Below are 26591 nucleotides of genomic sequence, written 5' to 3'. Positions count from 1 at the left end.
GAGATATAGGGAAGGGGAAAGATTATAGGGCACGGGAGGGGAGGAGAAGAATGAGAGGGAGGGGAGGGGAGGGCATATGTGATGGTAGACGAAAAATTCATTTTGGCTAGGAATTGCGTAAAATCCGTTCTTAGTGAGCGTCTACATCACGAATGGAGTAACTATGCTAAATTTCAAGTCAATCGGGCGAATAGTTTCGGAGATCTCGTGATGAGTGAGTGGTATTTCGCTTATATATATATAGATAACAATTAATCTACTTGAAATTATTAAATTTAATCCGCAAAAACTATAGCAACGCAAAAATTTCGATTCTGACTTTTTTTCGATGGGCAAAGTGATCTGCCACAGACTAAATAATTCGAGAATGCATAGTAATCCTTCATTAGATGGGAAACTACAGTTAAAAAAAGATATTTCACAGCTTGCATCTACACCCGCCAGGGTGCGCTGGAATTATTTTTACATAAACTGTAGTTTCAAGGGGATAGTTTGCTATAAAAAATGCAACCAACGCGAGATTTAAGTTGGTACCAATTGTAAATTTTTATTATAATTACAAAAAATACTAAAATCCGAACAAAACAGTTTCACTGTAAAAAAATCGCGCCAAGTCCACGTTCATAAGATTATTAAGAAAAAAAAATTTGTTTTATTCTTTACAAAAATATATAAAATAAAAAAATTAAAAAATCCAAGTAACCGATATGATTGTTTATGATTTTTGGAAATTAAAAAAAAAATTGTGTTATAAATTTAAAAATTAAGAAAAAAATTTTGGAACGTACTTGGTGTGCGTCATTGTGTATTTCAATTTTTTTAAAGTCCTAGTAAATAGATTTTACGAATTTTATGAAAAGTAAAATATTTTGCAACCGCGCACACTAAATACGTTCCAAATTTTTTTTTTAATTTTTAAATTTGTAACAAAATTTTTTTTAATTTCCGAAAATCATAAACAATCATATCGGTTACTTGGATTTTTTAATTTTTTTATTTTATATATTTTTGTAAAGAATAAAACAAATTTTTTTTTCTTAATAATCTTATGAACGTGGACTTGGCGCGATTTTTTTTACAGTGAAACTGTTTTGTTCGGATTTATTATTCTCTGACCTTGTCTATCTAAGTTTCCTTCTCTGTGTGAGAAACTCGGGTAAGTGAGAAACCTCTATAAGTGAGAAAAAAATAGTCCCTTCAAGTCTCACTTATACAGGTTTCACTGTATGTAACAAATACTTGACAGTAATATTAGACTAATTAGAATTTTTATTTTACTAATTGCTAATTTTCCTAAAGAATTAGTAATTTTTTTTTTACTAATTATTAATTTTTCTGAACAATCAGATAACAATAAATTATATTGTTTGTGCCATTCATAAAAAATATTTTTTATTTCGTACCAACATTTATTATAAAATAAATATTAAATTATTTCAATTCAATTAAAAAGAATTATATTGTTATTTACGCTTATTGTTTAATTAAACTCATTAAATGATAAGTAGACTACGTAGCTACTCTATACAATGTAGACGGCAGTAATCTCCGCTATCATTCACTTAATATAAATAATATGAACCTATGTCTACTGGTATCAGTGTCGTATTATTCGTTGGGCCGTCATACTAAACTGAAAGGAAAGTCAATAACTTTCAGTAATAAAATTAATACCTTCATTTTCATTTAAAATAAATTTCATAAATTATAAAATTTTTACTGAGTTATATTGTGTTCAATAAGTTGATAAATATAAAAATAATATAAACACATCAATCATTAGTTTTTTATGAATAAAAGTTTGGAAACTCATAATTTTGCATAAAATTATAAAAATTTTTAAATTAACTGATTGATTAATAGAAAAAATTTGAGATCAATTGAATTCTCGATAAATTATTTAAGGTAAGCTTGTATTTTTTATTTTGAAATTTTAATTCAACAGATAAAAGTCTTCGAATTTGAACTCTAAAGGAATAATCTGAGATTTGGAAATTATATAAAAATTTTATGTCAAGAAAATAATTATTTCGCACATTTTGAGAATAAGTTTTATTCTAACAATTTTTTTTTTACTTTAGTGAACAGAAATAAAACAATGGCTTCACCAGTAATTGAGCGAAAAATAAGACCAGTAGTCAGTGATGAAATAGCTAGAAAGCTAGTAAAAAAATTATACGGATTGAAAGTGAAAAATATTCAAGAGTTGAATAGTTATGATGATAAAAATTATCGAATACTTTGCGACCCCGAATTTGAAAACCCACATGTAAAAAAGATTAATCATGAAGGATATGTATTGAAGATTATGAATTTAATAGACTCTAAAGACAAAAGTTGTATTGAAGGGCAAAATGAAATGATGTTGTATTTAAATAAATGCAATATAGCTTGTTCCGTGCCGATAAAAAATATCCATGGTTCTTACTATTCCTTGGAAAAACTGAAAAATGAAGACATTGCTGAACATATCGTGAGTTTAATTTTATGGAGTAAACATTGTTTCAAATCAAAATTAATTTATGAAAATATTATTTTAGGTACGCTTGTTGATTTTTTGCCCTGGAGAAATATTATACAATGCTAAAGTAACGAAAGAACTACTTTTTGATGTAGGAAAATACGTAGCTACTTTAAATGAAGCACTCCGTGGATTTTCTCATAGTTCTTTTAAAAATCGTACTCACTTATGGACTCTTATGGAAGTACCACGATTGCGTGATTATTTGTTCGTTATTAAAGATGAAAGTGATAAAGTATTACTGGGAGATATAATTAAGAGATTTAAAAAAGATGTTATCGGTAATCTTAATCGATTAGATAAAGGTATGATTCATGGCGATTTAAATGAACAGAATATTTTGATAAATTCCGAACAAAATAAAGTCATAGGGATTATTGACTTTGGTGATACTCAGTATTCGTACTTGGTATTTGAGTTAGCAATAACTTTGTGTTATATGATAATACAAGCTTGTGATATAGAAGCGGGAAAATATCTTATTAGCGGATATCGGAGTAAAAAGACATTATCAAATTTTGAAAAAAGTATCTTAAAAACGGCTGTTTGTGCTCGTTTGTGTCAAAGCTTAATTTTAGGAATTTATTCACATTTAAATGAGCCGCAAAATAATTATTTAACGGTTACACAAAAACCAGGATGGAAAGTTATTCGAGAACTTTGGGTAATTGAGGATGATGATGTTATGAAAATATGGGAACTTTGAAATAATAAAAACTTTTTTTTTTAGTAACTTTAATATGTTTATTAGCATTTTCAAATGATTTTTATACCCATTTGTGCAATTATATATATACGTATATCAGAGGATTTAAAAAAAAGTATAATTTGTTAAAACTTTTTTTCCTTAAAAAAACAGTAAGTTGTTGACAAAAAAATTTTCTCAAAACAAAAAATTTACTTTATTTTTCTGTTTCAATTAAATGATTAATGTTTTAATTTTGTCGAATAATGAATGAACCATGTAAACCTTAAATCTTTTTCTAACTGTTATATCTTAAAAACTATCCTTTTTTTGGAATCCAGGTCTTGAGGTATTTCGTCGATAAAACAATGTCAGATCGTTGTTTGGAAATAAGGTCTATAATATTTTAATCCATAAAAATAATGTTTAAAATTTTTATGAACTACATACTTATTTGCAAAGTCTACCAAAAATAGAATAAATTTAGTCAAAATTAAAAAAAAGATGGAAATTTTTCGATTAGAAAAATAAAAAAAAAAATGATTAGAAAATAGAGAAAATGAATATTTTTAGAATTTTTAAAATAAATTGTTTGTTTTTACATATAAAATAACTAAAGTATCACTAATAAATGACTAGAATTATGTGGCCGTACTTTACTAATGATTTTTAATTGACATAACATTTTTCACCATTAAAAGCGTTTAAATGAATTGACTATTTTTATAAAATTATTAGTATCCTGTTTGTCTCATAGTAGAATATTAAAAAAAAAAATAACGATTTAAAAGTATTTATTTTTTGATCATTTATCACCAGAAAAAGGGTAGACCCCACTTCCAAACAATTGCCTAATGTATTTTAAATAGGATCATGACTCATAATCATAGTAAGTACATATGATGTTTTTTTTTAGGTCAACAAAAGTTTGAGAATTTTTTTGCAAGAAAGATATTAATTATTAAAGCAGATTTTGAAGAGTTCATCCATCTTTTTATAATAACAAATCAATTTTATAATCAGGAAATAAAATAAAATGAAATAATAATTATTATTTTTTAAATTATCTTTATAGATATACTTTCCATTTATTTATATTTCGTTTTGATGAGTAGACAGTTACATATTTACATAAAGATGTAATGATTTTTTTTAAATTACTGAGTATTATTGTATAAATTAACAATATTACTCTTTATTCACTTATAATCTTAAATATTCATTTTACATAGAGGGATCGTATTATATACAGTAAATGTCGTCAATTATAAATTATTAAATATATATGTTACGAAAAACATAATTATTAATTTTCATATTTTTATAAATTTTATGTTTTAATTTAAAACAATAGTAAATCTGTCATTCGATCCTTTAATTAATTATATATAATGTAAATTAATAAAATTGTAAACTCAATTTTTGTATTCAATTCAAGTTGATAAAAAACTCATTTTCACTAAAAATTATAAATATTATTATTATATTACATTACTTATTTTATTTATTGCTTAGAAACTATTTTTAGGATTTTTTTTTGTAGGCAAGTAATAATTTATTCTATGTATTTTTTTTTGTTTTTTATATTCTTATGTTGTGAAGTATTAATTTAGCGATTTTCTATAATTAAATAAATTAAAATGCGTTAAATTAATGTAGAAATATAACAAAAATAAATAAAACCAATTTAAACAATAATAATAACATAATTAAATTTGTACTCGCGGAATGTAGTGAAAATAATTAAATAATGAATTTTACTGGCAAATTTAATTTATCTAATGCCCTGCAGAATTTCCATTAAAAGTTATTATTATTTGTATTAATTAATCATTTTCAGTCTTAATAAAAAAACCATTCTTTTATCTATAGAGAGTAAAAGTTGTGAAATAAAATAATCCATGATTTTTATTTTAGTAAGCCATAAAAATCAATTATAAATATTTTTTTATTTTATTTTCAATTTTTTAATTACCATGTTTTTTTTTTATTTTTTAATATTTTAATTTTATTAAATATATTAAATTCATAGTCATACTCCTTTGAGGATAAACTAATTAATTAAGTACCCTTCAATTTATTTTGAACTTTAACAATATTCTCTTAATATCTTTTCTGATAATCTTCTTCCTATCATTTTCAAATTAAATAATGCAAGGAAGAAAAGTGATAAGTCAATACTTATTTTTAGAGAAAACACGAGGTAAATTCACTCCTTTAAAGGTATAAGTGCTATGTTTAAAGTGTGCGTAAAATAAATTTTTATCTAAAAAATGACTTATTTAAGTCATTTATTTCTTTATTTATATTTATATTTTATAATTTATCCATCATATTAATATTCTGGCATTTCGACTGTTGTTTTCCATCATATACTATTACTTATTATTATTAATTCATTTCAAGTAATTATCTAATTACTGTCAATATTGACATTTATTTTTATATTAATTGTTACTTTATGCTTAGCGACAAGATTTGCAGCATTGTTTCTGATAAAGCGGTACTCGGCACATATTCATCATTTTAACCCTGGTACATAGTGGCGAATGATCTTCGCAGTCTTCTAAATAGAAAAAAAATTCAATCAATACAAAATTTACATTTATAGTCATAAATAATAATTAGAAAAATATATTAATACTTAATGAATTACCAGGTACTCGAGGACACGGAGAACCTTTGCAAATTTTCATAACTGGAGGTCTAGGTATATCACGGCATGCGTTACCTGCAGGCTTTTTTGTTCCAAACCATACACACTGTAAAATTCTATATTTAATGCCATCTTCCTCACAAGATGCTGTGCACTAGATAGAATAAAAAATTTCATTTAGTATTTATTATATTAAATTTTTAATACGAAGTCGTTTTTTTTCTAATATATTTTTCATACCTCCGACCATTCACCTACTCTCCAAACTCCTTTACAGACATCGTTATAACATTCTTGTCTTTGTGGTGGTCTTATTGCGTCGTCGCATTTATCGGTATTAAGAATAGTCGCGTTTGTTGAGCCGTTAACTGCGTCTTCAATTAAACGACAAGTAACATCTCTCCTTTGCATTGCTAAAAAATAAAGTTTTTAATTATTACACAATTCTTTTAAAAAGTGAATACAGAAGTCAATAAATTTTAAATACTTTTTTGAGATGAGGAAAAATAAGTAATTTGAAGGTATTCTAACGTATTACCCCAAAAAAAATTCTTACAAATATAAACATACAATAGAAATTATATATGATTGAATAACCTTTCAGAATAGATAAGCTAAAAATGACTTGTTATTGAATGCATAAATTCTATTATAATTATAGATTTTATAAATGTACAAATGATAATTTGATAAACTTAAATTACTGGATTAAATTATTTCTTATTATGACATTTATAAAGTTATTTTAATGCCGTTTAAATTAAACAGCAATATAAAAATAGAAATAGTACAAAATGCAAATAACATCTATAACTACTTCATTGATTTAGCAAAGCTTTTTTCGTTATTCGTTTATCTTATTTATAGGGGATAAAAATTTTCATCGAAAATATTGCTTTTCAAGTACAAATTGTTAAATGAAGAAAACGCTTTACAATTTTCGAAGCATGAATTATTTTTGTTGTATTTCGAACATAATACATTGAGAGTATTTTGACAACATGACAAAGCTAAATATTAAATACTTATTTACAGAGTTATCGACATCCTCGAATGCACCGGAGCCCTAATTTTTTCTTGTACTAAAACTTTGAACGTTATTATTTCGAAACTGTTTTTGAAAATACTGCTTAGGCTGTATATCAGAAAGTTAGTGATCGATTCGACTGAAATTTTGGGAGGCTTTTGTTTCTGTTGTTATCGCAAAGATGAACTCAAAGTTTTAAAGATTTTGTGTAAATTTTTTTTTTTTTGAGATAAAAATTGTCAAAAAAATTATAATATTTTATCAGACGATTTACTTCATTTTTAATTTTGTATGTTTATTTTTTTTTCTGTATCAGTCAGAAATTGAAAAAAATTATTTAATTAGAAATATATGACAAATACAGCACTCCGGTTACCCCAAAGACGTTTAAAAACATATTTTACAGTCGCCATATTGTTGAAATAACGGAATAAATGACTTCTCTACTTCAAAGTTCTAATAAAATGAAGCTAAGATTTTTAAATGGTATAATTATTTTTCCACCTTTGAAAACCGCCGTAAAAAATTACTCATTTGAGGCTTTTTCTTTTCTTAATTAATTGTGGTGATTAAAAAAAATTTTCTTATAGTTCGAATCATTTTTTAATAAAAAAAAAATTTTTTTTTTCGAATCGAATTGAATAAAAACAGTAAAATAATTTCAAATTAATTATGAAAATAGCAAACAAATATTATTTGAAATGATTACTAACTGTTATATTTTATATAAAAAAAAAAAAAAAAAAAAAAAGAAAAAAAAACTTCTATAGTTAAAATAACGTATGCTTTATAATATATCTTATTAATAAATAGCTTTTAAATATAATTATCAGACGGATAATGATGAGTGAATAGAATGATCAAAGATCAATGAAGTAACTTTAATAGTGTTGTTGATAGTGTTCTTTGTCAGTAAAAAAGTTGGGTGTTTACCAGTTTTCCAATTAAAACAGCGTGATGATTCACACGGGGTCCATTCACTTGCATGCCATTGGGGACATCTCTCTAAGCCACAAGGACGAACTTTTGCCGGTACGTTAAAACCAGCATCTTCACAAAGCGAAGCACCTATTACAGTTCTCGATGAAACTCGTGTGTTATTACTAGCTGGCTTTGTTGAACGAACCATACACTGAGCTCCTCTCATTTGGAATCCACCACCTCCACAAGTTTGCGAACATTTAGACCATTCAGTAGTAACCCATTCAAATACTAAATTCTCACTAGTTTCTTTAGTAAAAATATTGAAAGTATCATCAGTGGTGTCGTTTATGTCAAAAGTCAATGTTTCCACTTGTATTAATGGTTGATTTGAATTTTTATTCTTCAATGAGTTATGAGAGTGATTTTTATGTTTTGAATGCCGTGTTTTTTCCGTAGTATCCTCATTACTCAACACTTCAACCGCTCCGTGATCGATGTTCTCTGAGTCATTTTCTCGAGCAATCTCATCACTCGAAATTTTTGAATTATTTCCACTGTGATTTGTTGACAATTTTGCTGTTTCATTTTTAGATAACTTTTGTTTTATCAATTCTTCTTCATATGAATCTTCTATTTGTTCCATTTCGCTACCGGAGTCAAACATTTTTTCATCATCTTCAGGTAATTTTATCGTCAAAGATTCTGTTGATAATTTAACATTATCATTAACTATTGATTTAACAGTCGTATGGACAGAATAATTTACAATTTTGTCCAAGTCGATTGTTGATTTGTCATTACTTATAATTGGAGTTGGAGAGGTACCAGTAGTACTATGATGAGGTTTAGAATAATCATTCTTATCTTGAGATTCTACTGAGTAACTTTTTTCTTGCGGATTTGTTGATGAATAAATCTCCGTAATTTTATTTTTATCATCAGTATGGCCTTGGAAATAGATGTCAATAGTAGAAGTTTCAGTTGACGAGTAAATTTTTTCGCTATTTTTTTTACTCAATTTAATACCTCGCTCATTTCTCAAATAATTATCAACATTGTTGTTGAGATTTTGGTTTTTAATATTTCTCAAAGACTCTTCAAAGTAATCAGAAGTTTGTTCCGTCGTGAATCGATGTTTGTAAATTCTAAGCGATTCGGTTGACTTTTTCCTGTTGTCCCAAGCATTCATTGAAGATATAGCGCTGTCAAAATCATAAGGTTCGTCCTCAATGAATATGCGCTCTTCATCCGGTCCAAATTTGTCGTCAGGAATCACCGAATTACGTCCAAACATATCAAAATCTTTGTCTACGCTGTCGTAATGTATATGTACGTCATTATCTTTAGGATCTTTTGTATTCAGTTCGAGGGTATTTTTCGAGTGAAAATCGTTGGGAGATAATTCAGGCGCCATTCGGTGCCCTCGATTAGACGATCCACCATTTTGGAATGGCCAATATGACTGAAATTTATAAAGATTAATTTGTTATAATAATTATTTTAAGAAAATGGGTTTGAAAAATGATTAGGAAGAATAAAATAGTATTTAATAATTATAAATAAAGTTATTAATTATTTATTGTAAAATATAAATATAAATATCACCTGCAAGGTAGAAATTAATTGACTGAAATGTGGTGTAAGTCGAGAAGCACTAGAAGAAGCTGTAGATTCAACAGACTCATGATAACCCGGCTAAATATTTATATTTTCAAATCCATTCCATCAAGTAAAATTTAAATGCAGCAATTAAAGAAAGATAAGAAGAAATTATTTTAGGGTAGAAAGGAAGTAAAAGTGTCAATGGTTGAGCTAAAATTATAGTGAACTTTATTTGATTGTATCTATGTACACGGAAAAAAAAATATTGCTACTGGAGCCATCTACTAGAGAGCTACTCGTAGAGCGCTACGACAGCAAAACGTTTTCCTACAGTAGCAATACTGTATGGCTCTGGTAGGAATTCTTTAGTTATCTAGAATCGCTAACTACATTTTTCAACGGCGCCGTCTAACATAACCACATACACACGTACCAATATCTATTAACTGAATAACAATATTTATAAATAATGATTTCAATACATAATAATATTTATAAATAATAATTTCAAAAATTATATTTATTAATTGATGAATTTGAAATTATTTATTTAATTTTGATTGAATAAAAAAATTAAATTAAATGACATAAAAAAGGTCAATAAAAAATTGTGATAATTATCATAATAAATTATAATTTAAATAAAAACATGGTTCCATATTATTTATCACTAATAAATATAATTGAAAATTAATTTAGCAGATATTTAATAATTTTTAGAATTTTTTTAACAAATAAATTATGGTAAAAAAAATTTTTAAAAAAATTGACATGTAGAAATTTTAAAAAATTATAAATGCAAATTTTTAAAAATAATTTTTCAGAAAAAATTTATTTGTTAAATAAAATTAAAAAATTATCAAGTGACTGTTAACTTTAACGTCATTAAATAAAATTATAATCAGAAGTTAGACAATTTTTAAAAAATAATAAATAAATATACGAAAATTACAATTAAAAAAAAAATATCTAAAAATTAGAAAAAAAACTTTCAGTATAATTTTTTTATTTTAACTAAGTTTAAATTTGTTTAAAAATATAAAAAAAAAAAAAAACATAAGCTATGCACTAATTTATTAGTTATCCATTATTATAAAATTAATTTATTACTCGATATAATAAATAAATTTGCATCAATCCATAAATAATATTTTATTTGGTAGTCATCAGTGAATTCACGTTAAACAAAACAAATACTTTTGAGGTTATGAAATATGTCAACACATAAGACTGCGCGCGAAATCTGAGACTACAGCGAGGCGTTTACTTCTCTCAGCAATTCCGTTTGGCTCTCCCAGGTATACGGTTTAGCTATTTTAGCTAACTAATGTATTCCTGTCAGAGCGATCTACTAAATGGCTCTAATAAGAATCTAACAGTTAGTAAAGTAGGGATAGCTACAGTAGCATTACAGTATGGCTCTGAGAGCGATATTTTTTTTCCGTGTAGGCCAATATTACACTGTTAAAAATTTCTATGGTAATTTTACAAAAAATGCGTTGGAAGTATATTTTTAAAACAGTTTTGTAATATTATAAATCAGGTAATTTTTACTCTTGTATTGGAAAATTACAAAGCACTTTTTGTAATTTACTAAAAATCTATCGACAATTTGACAATATTATAATAGAAATATAATAATTTCTTCAAACAAATTCTCTTCAAAATGTTTTGTGATTTCAGTACCCCGAGATAAAAATGATAATATATGTATATGTAGTTAAAGTATTTAAAGAGAAAAATTTGCTCTATCATTTATTTTGTTTTCAGTTTATGGAGCGCTTACTCAAAAATTTCGGAATTTTGATACTTTATTTACACCTAACTTTCGCTGACTATAGAAATAAAGCGAAAATCGTATCTGCCATAACCAAGATTCGAAACCGGGCCGCGCGCTTGCCAGACCGATACCTAATGCCCTACGCAAAATGACTCATAGGTATTAGTTAACATCTCATCATTGTTATAAGCTAAACGTGTACTTGACTGAGGTACAACGCGTGCCTCCTGATTCTAGTTGTTGATGAAGCATTACGACTTATTATTTATGTTATTTAACACAATGTATTGATGGCAAAGAACTAATTTTTACATTGTTTATAATTTATAAGTAATTAAATATTACATAAAATTGAAGCATATTATATATTGATAAAAAAGTGATGGTGCGTCGAATTTACTTATACAAATAAAAATTCATAGACTAAAACTTAGCAAAAATAGACATGAAGAAAACTATTGTCTAATTTTCCACCAGTCTACTTGAAAACAAAGGCATCTTCATACTTAAAATTTGGAACTTTTTTGAACTTAGACTTCATAAAAAAACAAAAAAAATTTATAAATAAATTTAAAAAATCCTAATAAACATCGAAATCCGAACAAATATTTTCAAGAACAAAAGAAAATAAAAACAAAAATCTCTATTTGGAATACTTAAAAATAATTTCTCACAAATTGTTTATGAACATTAAAATAAATAATTCAAGTTGACGATAAATAGTCGGTGGAAACTAAAAATTTTTATTTTTTTATTAAATATTAAATATATGACATATTAAATAATGCATAAAAAATGCATAAAATTAATGAAAGAGAACAAAAAACGGTTTTTCTTTTGTTACATAAGATTATTTACAACAAAAAAAATGTAGCAAATGAAATTACAAACAACGTTTGTGAATTTCAAAATCTCATTATTGAAAATTAATCAATGATTTAGTAAAATTATGAAACGTGTATGAATATTAAATATTTTTTATGAAATTACACTATGCACCATGGAATTTCCAAAAGTCACAGTTGTAAAAATAAAACAAATATTTGTAAACTTTGAATCACCTCATAGTAATTTGAGTTTCACTATTTTGTTGTAACTTTACAAAAAACTAGCGTAAATCAAATTACAAGCAACGTTTATAAATTTTAAAAATTTTTTATCGAAAATAGAACGAAGGTTCGGTGAAATTACAATACGTGTAGAATAATTACATGAAATTTTGTAAAATTACAACTCGTCTAAGTAAGTTTCCTAACATATGTTTTGGTAAATTATTCGAATTGTATTGTACATTGTATTTGCCACACACTGATTTATAATTTTACTAAGATTTTGTTTTGTAACATTTGTAAATTTACAAAAATTTTTAACAATGTATTTATAATTTCATGCAACTTTTTTTTCATCCCAATATATTTGGAACACAAGCCAATAATAAGTTTTTGGTATAAAACGTTGTATTGATTAGCTGTCACTCAATATTCATTAGATTTATAAAACTATTTTAGTATGACAATACGTAATGCATTTACCTGATGAATTGACGTTACTGAATACTCTCCATTGGATATTACGTCCGATGTTGGAGGACTTGGTTTTGGACGTTTAGGCCTTCGGGGTTTTTTAGTTGGTTTTCCTACAGAAGGTATTTCAGGTCGTGATTCGTGACTGAGATCATCATTCCCGAATGAAAAGGCGCCTTGATAAGCTGGTGCTATAATATTAGCCGTTAAATTAATAAATGATAACAAATATGCATATTTTAAATTTAATAATGTAATAATTACCAGCGCGATCGATTTGTAAATTTTCGCCAGAACTTGCGCCTCCCGAATCCAAATTAACATCCTGTCGATGATTCACAGTATTACCAAACCGTAAAATTTCTTCACTACTCATTTGCTCTCTGGTTCGAGGTCTCACTATTAAACGTAATTCGGCATGCGATTGTCCAGCTATAAAATCGATATATTATTAATTAATCCTTGGTTATATTATTAAAATTGATAGTACGTTGAATTACCAATGCATGCATATGAGCCGCTATCAGTAATTCCAATATCGATTATCTTCAAAGCTCCCTTTCGGCTAATTTTATACTTTCGAGATTTGTGTAATTCTGCACGGTCTTTTGTCCAAATAATCTGCCCCCTACGCATAAGCAATTTGAATTAATTAATTATTTCTATTTCTATTTCTATGAATTTCTAGTGTATAGGCTTTTTATACCCCTTTACACCCCAAGCCTTTCTCAAAATTAATGATTTTGCTTGGTTACTGCTCTTTATTTTTGCGGCTGTGGCCTGACTTGTGCTTTCTGTACCGTATTCACCCTGAACCTCACCTTCTCAGGCTGTTGGAACAGAATCATGGGGAAACCACAGAGAAAACCCATGATAGTACAGTCGGAGCTGGGCTAAGTCTACAGTGATTGATAAGGAACTCTTCTTTATCGACCACTGGAGCATTAGGCCCTTCTCCTAGTGTGTAGAGATCCCTCGTGCTAGCCAACGTTGACTAGAGTGGTCACCCAATTAAGTTGTAGCTTAACTGGGTGGTCGCCCAAAGTCAGACGTGTGCCGCCCGGCTATCTCTGCTACTTTCAGAGGCTGGCAATGTAACGCACATATTTTTAATTATAATCACTGAAAAATATTGGTGCGTGCCGGGATCAAACCCGGGTCCCACTCTTTCGAAAAGCGGGCACCGAGCCGACTAGGCTATTGCCAGCCTCTTGAATTAATTAATTAATTATATAATAAAAAAAAAAAAAACAATAATAATAACATACTTGCTGAATTTTTTAACCGGGCAACGAATTTTGACCACGGGTATCCCTTGAAATACTGTTGCAGTCCCCCCAATTTTGAGATCAACTTTTTGTTCAGGATCCCGCTGATAAAACGTCGTATTCTGACTGAATATCACTGGTTGAACATTCAACCCAATATCATAGCAAGATCTGGTGTTGCATGGTTTTTCAGATGAAGGTTTATTTCCTTGGCATTCTCGGTCAGGACGAATTTGCTTGTGACCTTGAGCCATTACTTGTTCACAAACAACCTGACGTCGTTTAATACCGCCTCCGCAGCTTTTAGAACACTGTAAATTATAATTACAATTCATAATTGAAATCTTTTTTTTTTTTGTTCGGAATTCTTGCAGGATGGAGCTATTACGAAACAGAATTTAATCAATAAGTGAATAGGATTACATATATATGCGCAATTTCTAATTAATGGAATTGATTGGGTCGAAATTAAAGGTGAGATCGTTACTTTGTCCCATTCTCCGGGTTGCCATTTGGGTGGACAATCCCACACGTTGCAATGCTGCCTGTCAACTGGCGGTGGCGTCTGACACATATGGTTTGGTACTACCACTGTATTCCCAGGACCCCGCGCTACCTCGTGTATGCAAGTGACGTCTCGCGTTTGTATACCAATACCACAGGGACTGTTACACGGTGAAAAATCACTATAGTTCCATCTATAAATGAATAAACAAATTATTTTCATTAATCAGTCTCTTTCTGCGAAATCAAGATCAATTTTAACTGATGTCAGGAGAATTTTACCGTGGGGTACAGGCGTGGTCGTTGCAAGTACGAATTCGAGACTCGGGTTTTGTTTCTTTGGTGCAGAGAAGTGGAATAACTGTTTTACCAGTGTCATCTCGGACACAATTGATAATCAAATCTTGAACTCCTGATGAATAAAAAAAAATGTAAGCTTATAAATTATTAAATAAAAAAAAAAAAATACAATACAATACCTCCGAGACAAGAAGCAGTGCAAGCGCTGTACCCCGCTTCCTTCCATGAATAAGTCGTCTGTCCAGAATTACCAGTAGCAACTTTGACACTGCCTTCATACTCATCCGAGCTGGCAGATCTAAATGAATCCATCAAGTTAGATTCCTCGTACCCGCTGTCTCCAACAGTGTCAACTCTATACGAGAGATTGTTTTCCATCAGGCCACATGCTCGGATCATGCATTTCTCTGTTTCCACAGGTTTCGGACCAGTACATTGACGGTCTGGGAGTTTAGCTATTGTCCTACTAAATTCGAGAAATATCTTGCAATGAACTTCACGATGACGAATGCCTTCACCACACGTTGCACTGCATGTAGACCATTCATCAGCTATAAACCTACACCATCATCAACAACAACAATAATAATAATTGTAATTATGATTATAAATATATATAAATAGACACCGATCAAAAAATGTAAGAGAAATAATTTTGATCCAAAAAAGTTAGTTTGAAGACAGCTTGCTGTTTTGCTTTAAAAATTTCTTCTTCTAAATCTCATTATCTTGGTCTAAAAAACTAAGATCTTCGATCGATACAATCAATTTCTTTATCCAAGAACAATTTTTAAAAACTAACAATAATTTTATTTTCTTCTAACAGGCCGGTTATTTCGCCGTTATGCGAAATTTGACTTTTTTAAACACCCCCCTCCGTCGCCCTGTCACGTTTTGTGCGACATCCCTATAATTATTGCGTCATAAATGATAGATTAGTAATAAAAAAATAAAATTAAAAGAAAACTGAGAAAAAATTTGTAAAATTGTTTGATGAGTAGCGACCGTCACGCTTCCTTAGACCCCTTAACCCCCCCTTGTTACATCTTCCCCCGGTAAGCGACACCCCCTCTTCCCATAAGTGCGAACGTATTTTATGAACGGCCCCTAAGAACTTTATGTTTTTGGAATAAGAATTAGTTTCTCTTTTCGAAATAGCAAAAAAAATAAATTATTCAAAAACCGAAATTTTTCAACATATTTTAAAATGTATTCAAATTTTTTTTTTTCAATGATATTGAGAGTAACACAAATTTAGTAATTTTTAGTTTTAATGGCATATTTTAGATAATTCGGTAATATTTTTAACGAAAATGAGTCTCTTTTTATCGTGGAGAAATAAATTCTTCGGCAAATTATATGTGTACCTTGTTTGAAAACAGTTAAGTGTTTTGATAAGGGGAAAAAGAGTTAGTTTAAAAATTATATTTTCCGTAGTTATAAGAGAAGCTTCAGGTAGAAAAACTTAGAAGATTATAGTTTTAAACAACATTATTATAAATAACAATTCTGAATATTAATTTTTACAGTTTCAAATCTTATTTAACAATTTCAAAATCTACTTTTTACGTGATTTCTAAAAATTCAATTCTAAGACTATAATTTTTCTAATTTTTATCTGAAGGCGCTCAGCTTCTATAATTTCTACTATAAACAGCAATTTTTCCTTGTTGAATTCGTAAAATTCTTGGAAGGAAAATTTTCTGCTTCTGATCCAAGAGTTTTAATTTATTGATTCAAGAGTGAATTCTTTGAATTAAGGGAACTGAATATTTTAAAGTAAGAGTAAAATTTTGAAGAAAATATTGTTTTTCAATCAAATTAGTTGTTTTTTTTTTTTTTTTTTTTTCAGTGTATATAAGCACTTTCATAATCCATAGCGAAGGGTTTAATCTAATGTATGATAAATATAGAAGCACAATGCATAATTATTTTATGGATAATTAATCCAGTCTCTCTACGGTTGGAAGGATTCATGCTATAATCGCTGAAGAGAAACGGATGGACTTACGTAGCTTCGGATGGTATTGGCTGGTCAATTAATTTCTCGGGCATTGGAGGCGGTGGATAAGGCTGCATTAATGGTTGTGATATCTCATCTGAATCTAAATAATTAATTAATTAATAGAATTAAAAAAATTAATAATTTATAATAATAACAGAGTTTTTCAATTAAGTTAATTAACTTACACAAAGGACAGTTGATGTTGGTTTTACAATCCTGTTTATCATAAGGCCGCTCTGCAGAATCACAATCATTTGATAATTTTCCATTTCCGTCTCTACACTCAATGGTTCTTGTTCTTACTCCAGTTCCGCATGTCGCTGAACACTACACCAAATATTAATATTCATTACATTCGTCAAATTAATAAAAAAAGTCATCGTCTAATAAAAAATAATAAAGAATGATTTTTCTGTCTGCCAAAGAGCTTTCTGGGTTGAATATTAGTTTTTCTTTTGATTACAAAAGAATAAACATTTATCATTTCCTGTCAACTTCTTTTCATTGAATTTTTATTCAAGTAAAGGGATTATTATTATGAAGAAAGAATAATATAAAAGTAATGCCCTTCGAGGCTTTCATATCTTTTCATCGTGAAATCAAGTCAGTAAAAATTGTTGGTAATGCATTATCATTTGTCAATGATAAAAACCTACTAGATTGATTGATTGCTTGTTTACTTATTATGTTTATGTTTATTTATTTATTTTGCTATTTTAATTTCGTCTTTAATATTTTCAAAGATAAAACTATTTGAAAACGAATTACTAAACGATAAAATAAGTGTTGTTTGATGTTGGAAGATGATTGAATTTATACGCTTTATACCTATACAAGAATATTTTTTATCCATTTTTTAATGCACTATAGCCGTTTTCACCCGCCTTCGTTCAACGTCAGACTCTCTTAGTGTCTTCTTTGAGAATAAACCAAGCGTACGGGCACTTTAAAATGCCCTGTGAAAAACAAACAAAAATAATATAAAAACATTTTCTCTACAATCTATGTAAAGATAAATATTTATATCTCTGAGGGAACATATTTGTAAGATTATTATTTTTTTATATAATCGCGGTGCTCATAGTATAAAATATTTCATTTATTTTCCATTTTTACTTTATAAAATTGTCATGAAAAAATGATATTGATAGTTTTGTCTAATTTTTAAAATAATTTTAACATGCGTCTAACACATTTTTGGTATCAAAGATTTAATTGGACAACATAAATGAAGAAAATTTATAAAATTAAAGCCGTAATGTATTATTGTTAAAAGAAAAAGAAAAATAAAAGAATAATTGGTTTCGGTGATTTTCAGTCTCTCCAACATTCTTTACATTTAATTCAGACGATAAAGGAAGACTTGGAAGATTCATATCAAATTTGAAGGTAATAGATTGGGTAGAAATATGATTTTAATTTTGTAACCATTTTTACTTTGTTCATTTTCAAAATTTAATAAACAAAAAAATAGATTGAGAACAGTAATTTGTAAAATTAAAAAAACGTTTTCAAAAGCCTGCTCTTTCGAAGAAATTCTTAGATAAGTGAGCATGAGTATACAGCACCAATATTTGACGATACAATGGACCAGAAAACGTTGATAAAATTACAACAAAAATCAAGTCGTAGTGTCAGCTTAAATTTTTTATAAATTTACTTCAAAATGAGAATATTGAAACAACTTCTCAGTTTACGCATCAAAAAGTTGTAAGGAGATGAGAAAATTATTTTTATTAAGTTTAAAAGACCATCCGAAATTGATATCTCCGGAGGAAAATCCGGAAACATGGTCGTGTCTCGCACGAAATTTAAAAATTAATCAGTCTTCTAATCTAAAAAGAGGACATAAAAGAATAAAAGTACGGTAAACTTGACAGGTATCTCAACTATATTCTAAGGAATATAAAATCATATTGGATATTAAAGTCTTGAAAGCTCCAGACTGCTATCGAAATTGATTTTTGACCAAATAGTAAATTGAATAGTGAAAATATTATTGCTCAAGTTATGAACAAATTATTGATTTAATAAATCAATGAAGAAACTTACTTCACTCCACTGATCGGTTTCCCACATTGGGCAGGAAATAGTATTGCACGTTTCTTGAGTTTTTGGCTTATGGCTGGCGTTGCATCTATGATCTGGAAGCTGCAATATAAAAATAATACATAATATGAGTATGAGTAATAATTGATTTTTTCCACAAAAATATAAACAAAAAGTTTTTAATTCCATATTTCAACGCTCACCAGAAAAATACGCTTGCTAGCTTACCTTAATAGTATCATTTTCGTTTTTTTCTGTGCAATAAATGGGTCTGGTTCGAGAGCCGCCACCACAGCTAGCGCTGCATTTACTCCACTCACCACTAATCCATCTGTAAAAATAGAAATAAAAAAGATTCGTTAAAAATATAATTTATGGATAACAGAAAAATTCATTTTTTACTTAATAGATATAAAATATAATCAGAGCGCATTTAAAGTTTTTCATAGAACGCAACTCAACTGTAATTCTGTACATTGCAAAAAAAGTAACTCATGGATGTTGGTAATAATTAAAATTAAAAGAAAAATGTTTTTATTTTGTTATATCTTCTAGATGAAGAAATAATAATCAAAAAATGTTGATACGCTTTTTGCAGAAAATATTTTATAAATAATTTCTCGTATAAAATAAATATTGATATTGAGTAAATATGGCTGATATTTTACGTCAAAAATATTATTTTTTGTTCAGTTGAATTAAATAAATAAATATGACTTGCAAGAAATGGATAATTTGTTTTTACTAAGGTTTTGTAGGGAACACTAGATTTCTTCGAAAAATTAGTTAAAATATTATTGCAGTATGCGTCTTGATAATTTATTTGTTGACTTTAAATCGTTTTATTGATTTTTGATTAAAAAAAAATATTCTGAATGAATACTGCAGTATCATGATGTTAAAAAATATTCAGTTATTTGAAAAAAATGTACTCATAGACTTTTAATGACTGTAAGCAGGCAAAGCCGCGATTCTAAGCAATTACCTTATAGATATCATCTGATTACTTCACTAAAACATTTTTTCTATCGACATTGAACAAAAAAAGTGTAAGAGAAATCCAAAATTAGTGATAAGCAAAATCTGTCTTGGTCTTGGTCTTGCGATTTTGCAAGACCAAGATCATACACACACTAGTAAGACCAAGACCAAGACCGAATGAACAAGAACAAGACCGAAACTAAGACCGAGAATGCAAGACCAAGACCAAAATGCAAGACCAAAGTAAAAAAATTATAACTTCCGTTGTAAATAGGATATATGAGAATGTTTGTCACAACTTCTACAAATGTTCTTTTGTAGTTCTGTTTTTTGTGTGTTTAAGCTTTTTGCTCGACGGGCAGAAAGCGTCAACTTTCGCCCCGCTGCGCTAAACAAAGTTGCCCCTTTCTGCCTTCGTCGAGTAAAAAAATAGTATACACTCCACGGGAAGTAAATAAGAAAGCCTCAGATCACATGTAATTGTTGGCCGAGGCGAAGCCTCGGCCAACAATTACATGTGATCTGAGACATTTCTTACTTTACTTCCCTAGGTATGTAATATATTATTTAATTTATTTTACTGAATATAAACACCAAATATAAAAAAAGGCATCGGTAAACCTTACCATTGTCTGAAAAAAAGGATTTACAAGAATATTCTTGAACTATTCTTTTTCAATGTCTGGTTAACACATGGTTGATGTAGAGCTAAGCTAATTTTTTTTTATATTTTAACTTTCTTCGAGTACTTTATACGTTTTAACTTCCCGCTCAGAAAATCTAAGATTTTCGAAAAATCGAGAAGTTATTGGATTTACCCAGTTTTAAAAAAATCGAGGTATCAACAGATCTCGACGTTTTAAAGCCCTAAGAAGCTTTCCTGACTATTTTTACGATGATGTCCGTACGTCTGTGTTTTTTTTTTTTTTTTTTTTTTTTTATAGAGGAGGTCAAATACATTTACGTATACCAGGGCGAGATGTTTGTCCTGGGTATGTCGGACTCGGAAGTCAATATTATTGACAACAATACCGACTAAACATCCTCCTCTCTCTTTCCCCATAGATGTTACGGGGAAGACTGGATCGGGACCGCGTTAGCATTACTTCAATCCAGTCCGTGTTGCGTCTCACGACGGTTACTCCTCGTTACTAGTCTCTTTCTGCGATTTTTTCCTTTAAAAGACGCTGCGCATAGGCTGCGACAGCTGACCAGTTATCTTCTTTTTTTATCGTGCAGGTTACTAAGCTCTCAGGGGAGAGCGTGGTGCCAATAGTTTCATCAGTACTGCTTTTGTAGTCCTTCCACCGGTCACACTCAAAGAACGTGTGCTCGACGTTGTCAATTTTGTCTGGGCAGTATTTGCACGTTGGTGTGCTGTGCAGTCCCATCTTAAAAAGATAGGCATTGAACTGCCCATGTTCCGTCAATAGCTGGGTCAAGAAAAAGTCCGTTTCTCTGTATTCCCGAGAAAGCCAGACGGTAATGTTTGGGATCAGGCGTGCCGTCCATCTGCCCGTCTCTCCCGATGTCCATCGATACTGCCACTCTTGTTGCGTTTCCGCCTTTATCCTCGTTCTTGCATCCTTCATGTTTTCGTCACTGTTTTTAGCGTCATAGAGTTTTGCTCTCTCAAACGCGAGTAGGTCGATGGGTGCGGCTCCCGCAATGACCAATATAGCCGCCTCGGAAACCGTTCGATAGGCGCAGGCAACCCTGAGAGCACCTCGCCGCTGCACCGCCGCTATTTTTCGTCGGTAGGTCTTCTGTTTCAATATGCCTGCCCATATTTCTGCTCCATAAAGCAGTACCGAGTGGACTACTTCTAGAAGAACTCTTCTCTTTTTGGTTCTTGGTCCCATAGTGTTGGTCATGATTCTTGCTAGGCTAGACACCGTCTTGCTGGCTTTCTTGCATGCACTGTCAAGGTGTTCGCCGAAAGATAGTTTCTCGTCTATCATTACCCCTAGATAGCGCAGGGCCCTTGTTGTCGTCAGTGTTGTTCCTTCCATATCCACAGCGAATGGTTTTGGGAACCATTTTTGACGTGTTAGAACAACCATCTCGGTTTTATGCTTGGCGAGTTTCAGGTGGTGTTTATCAAGCCAGGTCTCGACGGCGTCAATGGTTTGTAACAGGGTAAATTACCCTGTGACGGTAAACCCGCACTCGTGCGTTAATTAGTCGACGTAGCACTGGCGCGTCTCGGTCTTCGGGACCCATTAGCATTAAGTGGGGGAAATTTTAGGTTTCTTGGCTGATCGCGTAGCTACGGTCAGTTAGAAGTAGTGCAGTGCTCAGTTCAACAACATCAGCAGCCAAAAAGTCCAAGAAGGAAACCAGTTTTGAACAAAGAGTTTCCTCAGCACAAATTTAACCAGGTATTGAGACTTTCACATTTTTGATGAGCCAAGGGGGTCGTATACCTGGCTCATCAATTTTACTACTTCTCATTAAATCAAATTTTTGATAATTCAATTGTTAAATAATTAATTAATAGTAATTAAATCCTATTCGTTATCATTGTGAGCATTCTTCCTGGGGATCTTATACCCGAAGAATGTTCTAGACCTCTTGGGTTTGGAAGTCGTGAGTAATTAATTTGTTAATTTGGCCAATTGATAATTGTTAACATCTTAGATTGGTTTAAATAAATTTATTTTATTAATTAAATTCTGAACATCGAGAAGGTTCCAATCGACACGACATAGTATTCGGTACCCGAGGTCCAAAACGTGCTACGCAGCTACGAACAACGGCGTCCATTTTGAGCGCGCAAATTCCTTTGTGAATTTTACTACGCAACAATTTACAATATTAACAACTGGACTATTATTATAAATTATAACAATTGAATTATCAATTATCAATATTATTTGTTACAAGAAAGTATTATTTATTTAATATAATTTATTGAGAATCGGCTACTGAGTTTCGACGCAATTGAGATCGAATTACCCGTGGATAATTTTTCGTGAATTTATTTTATATTGAGACAAATTGTTTTATTAATTATTTATAAATCGAAAAATTCCACGTGGTCATTTATACATTGAACTATCGAAGACTAAAATTATTATTTTATTGGAATTATTTGTAAAACTATTTATCAGTGTGGATTACGTCCGAGAAAATTTAGTTAGAATTTTACAAAGAATTATTTTTAAGAATTTATTCAAAATTTAAGAAATAAAATTACGAGTTGAAATTGGAGTAAAATTTTGCGTCAATATTGTTCCTAAAATTTTATTTAATGTTGAGTATTAAACTCGTGGATAATTTGGAATAAATTCAAGCGTCGGTTTTTAGTGTAGAATTTTTTGAGAATTAAATTATTAGTTGTGAAAATGGGTTACGATTTAATTGCGAGCTAATGACTGAAAATTTTAATAAAAAAATTAATGTTGTAATTTTTGGAGTTTAATTTTATAAGTCAGAAGTAAAAAGTTAAGTAGAGCCAGTGTGTGTGTGTGAGCGGGTTATGTGTGTGAAGATTGCGCGGGTGGTGTGAGGCATTTATAGAGCGTGAGGGTCCGGTGGACAGCGCGACTTAGTTAGAAACTGCGGTATAGACGCTCCATAAGAGGGTACCGTCAGGATTAAGAATTTTGATAGAGCATGAGGGTCCGGTGGACAGCGCGACTTAGTTAGAAACTGCGGTATAGACGCTCCATAAGAGGGTACTGTCAGGATTAAGAATTTTGATTGAGCGTAAGGGTCCGGTGGACAGCGCGACTTAGTTAGAAACTGCGGTATAGACGCTCCATAAGAGGGTACCGTCAGGATTAAGAATTTTGATAGAGCGAGAGGGTCCGGTGGACAGCGCGACTTAGTTAGAAACTGCAGTATAGACGCTCCAAATGAGGGTACTGTAGGATTAAGAATTTTTGTTAGTTTTAAGAGATCCTGGTCAGCCGTTAGTTAGGCTGTAGTCTTAGAGGCTATAGTCCAGGAACCGAGATACAAAATCCTGGTGGCGCCCTCGTTAATTTAGAATAATTTTTGCTAGGTATTGTTTTATTTTATTAAATTAATTAAGGGGCCCATGAGCGGCATGAAATCCCGTTACAGGTTTCCCGAACCAGTAATTCGGCCTCTTCTACGTTGTCTACTACTATCGTGGCCGCAACGTCATCTGCAAAGCTCGTTAGCTCTACTTGCTTTGGTAACGAGATTTCAAGAAGCTCGTCGTAGTCCGCATTCCATAGATCGGGCCCCATTATTGAGCCATGCGGTACGCCAGCCATTATGGCGTATTCTTGTGGGCCTTCCGTAGTTTTCGCTATTAGCTTTCTTTCGTCCAGGTAGTTGTCGACTAGTGCCAGATTCTCTGGCTCCGCGTCAAACTTGTGCTCCAGAGCATCTAAAATGTCTCTCCAATTTGCGCTGTTAAATGCATTTTTGACATCTAGCGTGAGGAGGAGACATACTTTACGAGCTTTGAGGCTACCAGACCATGTTTGTGTTGCTGTCTTTATAACTTTCTCGATCGCTCCGACTGTCGAACGACCTTTCCGGAAGCCATGCTGGTTGGTGGCAAAACCTCCAGCACGGTCGATGTCGTTGCGAAGTCTCCCTTGTATGAGCTTCTCGAGCAGTTTTCCAGCAATGTCTAGCATACAGCATGGTCTAAACGACGAAGGTGTTACGGGGGTTCCATTTCCTTTGTCTAAGAGAACCAATCTCTGTCGCTTCCAGACCGCGGGAAACGTGCCAGTTGCCAAGCATGCGTTGTAGGTGTTCAGAAGTATGTCTGGATATTCCAGAGCTACAATCTTGGTCACCGCTGCCGGGATGCCAACAGGTCCAGGTGCCTTTCCTGTTTTGAGTGACTTAGCCGCGTCTTGTAGTTCCTTAGTTGTGAAGGGTGTTCCTTCGCTTAGCGCTTCGGGTGTTTTTAGCGTAGTGTTTCTACTCCCGCGGCGGGTGTTCTGGGAAAAGCTCCGCTACAATGCTGTCCATTAAGGCAGGAGACTTCGGCGCTTCTGGTGAAGCCTTTCCAAGTCGTTTGTTGACAATTTGGTAGGCTTTGCCCCAGATGTCCTTGTCGAGATTATTACAGATCTGTTTCCACAATATCGCTTTTCTTGCTTTAATGGCTCGGTTTAGCGTCTTTTTGGCCTGCTTGTACTCTTTTGAATACAAGTCCTCGCTTGGGGAGCGTTTCACGGCTCTCGTTGCGCGGCGACGTAGCTTATGACATCTTTTGCGAAGTTCTGCTATGTCTGTTGACCACCAGTACCCCGGCCTGTGGAAACTCCTATTTCTCAGCCGCGGCATAGAGGCGTCACATGCGGCAGCAATCTCCTTTATCATATTTAGCACTGCCTTTTCCGTCTCACTGCAGGTATCCAAAGTCGGGTTGTTCTGAAGAATAGACCAGCTTCGTGCAAGTGAAGCTCGCAATGCCTCTGGATCAAGCCTTCTGGCATTCCACTTCCGCTTAGAAAAGTCGCGTCACAAACTGGTGGTCACTGCCACTGTATTCTTCGGATACAGTCCAGTCTTCGATCATGTTGGCAGTCCTTGGAGTCACTAACGAAATGTCGAGGATGGACTCTTGGTACCCTGGTCTTCTAAAGGTCGTGGTGCTCCCGGTGTTCAGCACTATGAGGTCGAGTCTAGCCGCGACGTCAGCGACCTCGTTACCTCTGGTGTCGGAGAAAGCAGCGCCCCACTCAGCCGATTTAGCGTTGAAGTCTCCGGCTACGATGACTTCGCCGTTGAACTTAGTGACCGCATCTTCTATATTTGCCAGTTTCTGTCGGAACACACTAATCCCTTCGTTAGGTGAGAGATAGACGCTCATGAAGTAGGTTGTGGGGGTTTGAACCCAGACAAAACCTGCTCCACTTCCGCTGTTGTTGACGGTAACGTTCTTTGTGTTCACAATCCAAATTGCTGCCGTGCCAGTTTCGTCTGCGAACCATGTTTTACCTTCGATGTTTAGATATTGCTCGCAGATAAAGCAGACGTCGATTTTATCTTCAAAAACACGCTGGCGCAGCAGGTTTTGCGTCAAAGCGCACCCATTTCTTTGTCCGGAGCACAAAGGAAGCATTTTGGCTTCTCCGTGCAGTTTACGGCCTTGTGGTTCTCTCCGCCACATTTGTAGCAGCACCTGCTTCTGTTTGGTCCCGCACACTGGCATGTTTGGTGTCCAAAACCAAGACATTTAAAACAGCGTGTTACTTTTGCAACTGGGCGTATACGACAGTTCACCCAACCGATCATTATACGGGCCTTGTCAAGGGCTTTAATCACACTGGCCTCGTCTGCTTCGCAGAAGGCTGCCCGATTGCCTCGTAGTGTGGGTTTTGTCAAATTTACCCGTTTGACCTCCAGGCTGTCAGTGAATTCACGTTTAAGTGCTTCACGGACTTCGCTCTCGGTAGAGATTTCATCCAAGTCGAGGATCTCGATCGTTGTTGTTGGTGTTAGTGTCTTGACTGTGCCGATGTTTGCAGTGGCTGCCTTTACTGCATCGGTAAAAGCCTTGCTGTCTTCGGTCTTTCGAGCCATTTCAAGGAGAACGCCTCCGTGTTTCGTCTTTTTAATAGACTTTATGTCTACGCCCGTCTCGACAGGGCTTACCTTGGCCTTGATTTCCTTTAGGATATCGGCATAAGTTTGGCCGTCTACTGGTTAGACAAGAACAGCCTTAGTTCTTGTCTTCTTTTTCTTCGATTTCTTAGAGGCACCCTTACTTGGCTGGTTTTGAGCTTTATTAGGGGGAGCCGCTGTTTCATGCTTTGTTTCCTTCTTC

At 31.8% G+C, this 26591-nt stretch overlaps 2 protein-coding genes across 4 annotated transcripts in view; one reads left to right on the top strand and one right to left on the bottom strand.

Moving 5' to 3' along the window:
- The first annotated feature begins 1851 nt into the window (after positions 1 to 1851).
- On the top strand, positions 1852 to 3254 carry LOC123269964 (hydroxylysine kinase). The gene is made up of 3 exons (XM_044735921.1): positions 1852 to 1905; positions 2082 to 2473; positions 2541 to 3254. Exons 2-3 carry the CDS (start codon positions 2099 to 2101, stop codon positions 3225 to 3227), a joined length of 1062 nt encoding a protein of 353 aa, XP_044591856.1. The 5' UTR covers positions 1852 to 1905; positions 2082 to 2098; the 3' UTR covers positions 3228 to 3254.
- A 1941-nt stretch (positions 3255 to 5195) lies between these two features.
- The window catches only part of LOC123269956 (protein madd-4), a 257068-nt gene continuing 235672 nt past the window's right edge, over positions 5196 to 26591 (bottom strand). The window contains exons 8-23 of one of the 3 annotated variants that reach the window (XM_044735906.1): positions 19073 to 19175; positions 18848 to 18946; positions 16981 to 17122; positions 16802 to 16895; positions 14970 to 15349; positions 14773 to 14902; positions 14474 to 14684; positions 13987 to 14297; positions 13219 to 13346; positions 12983 to 13150; positions 12728 to 12909; positions 9419 to 9508; positions 7823 to 9275; positions 6103 to 6275; positions 5863 to 6016; positions 5196 to 5772 (exon numbers count right to left, since the gene is read on the bottom strand). In XM_044735906.1, coding sequence (XP_044591841.1) covers positions 5672 to 5772; positions 5863 to 6016; positions 6103 to 6275; positions 7823 to 9275; positions 9419 to 9508; positions 12728 to 12909; positions 12983 to 13150; positions 13219 to 13346; positions 13987 to 14297; positions 14474 to 14684; positions 14773 to 14902; positions 14970 to 15349; positions 16802 to 16895; positions 16981 to 17122; positions 18848 to 18946; positions 19073 to 19175 — 3919 coding nt within the window. In that variant the 3' untranslated portion in view covers positions 5196 to 5671. The remainder of the gene's footprint in view (positions 5773 to 5862; positions 6017 to 6102; positions 6276 to 7822; positions 9276 to 9418; positions 9509 to 12727; positions 12910 to 12982; positions 13151 to 13218; positions 13347 to 13986; positions 14298 to 14473; positions 14685 to 14772; positions 14903 to 14969; positions 15350 to 16801; positions 16896 to 16980; positions 17123 to 18847; positions 18947 to 19072; positions 19176 to 26591) is intronic. The other 2 variants (XM_044735908.1, XM_044735909.1) reach the window with 2 other exon arrangements.

Source organism: Cotesia glomerata, linkage group LG7 (genome assembly GCF_020080835.1).
Source record: "Cotesia glomerata isolate CgM1 linkage group LG7, MPM_Cglom_v2.3, whole genome shotgun sequence".
Classification (NCBI taxonomy): domain Eukaryota; kingdom Metazoa; phylum Arthropoda; class Insecta; order Hymenoptera; family Braconidae; genus Cotesia; species Cotesia glomerata.
This window is presented reverse-complemented; position numbering and strand designations above follow the sequence as displayed.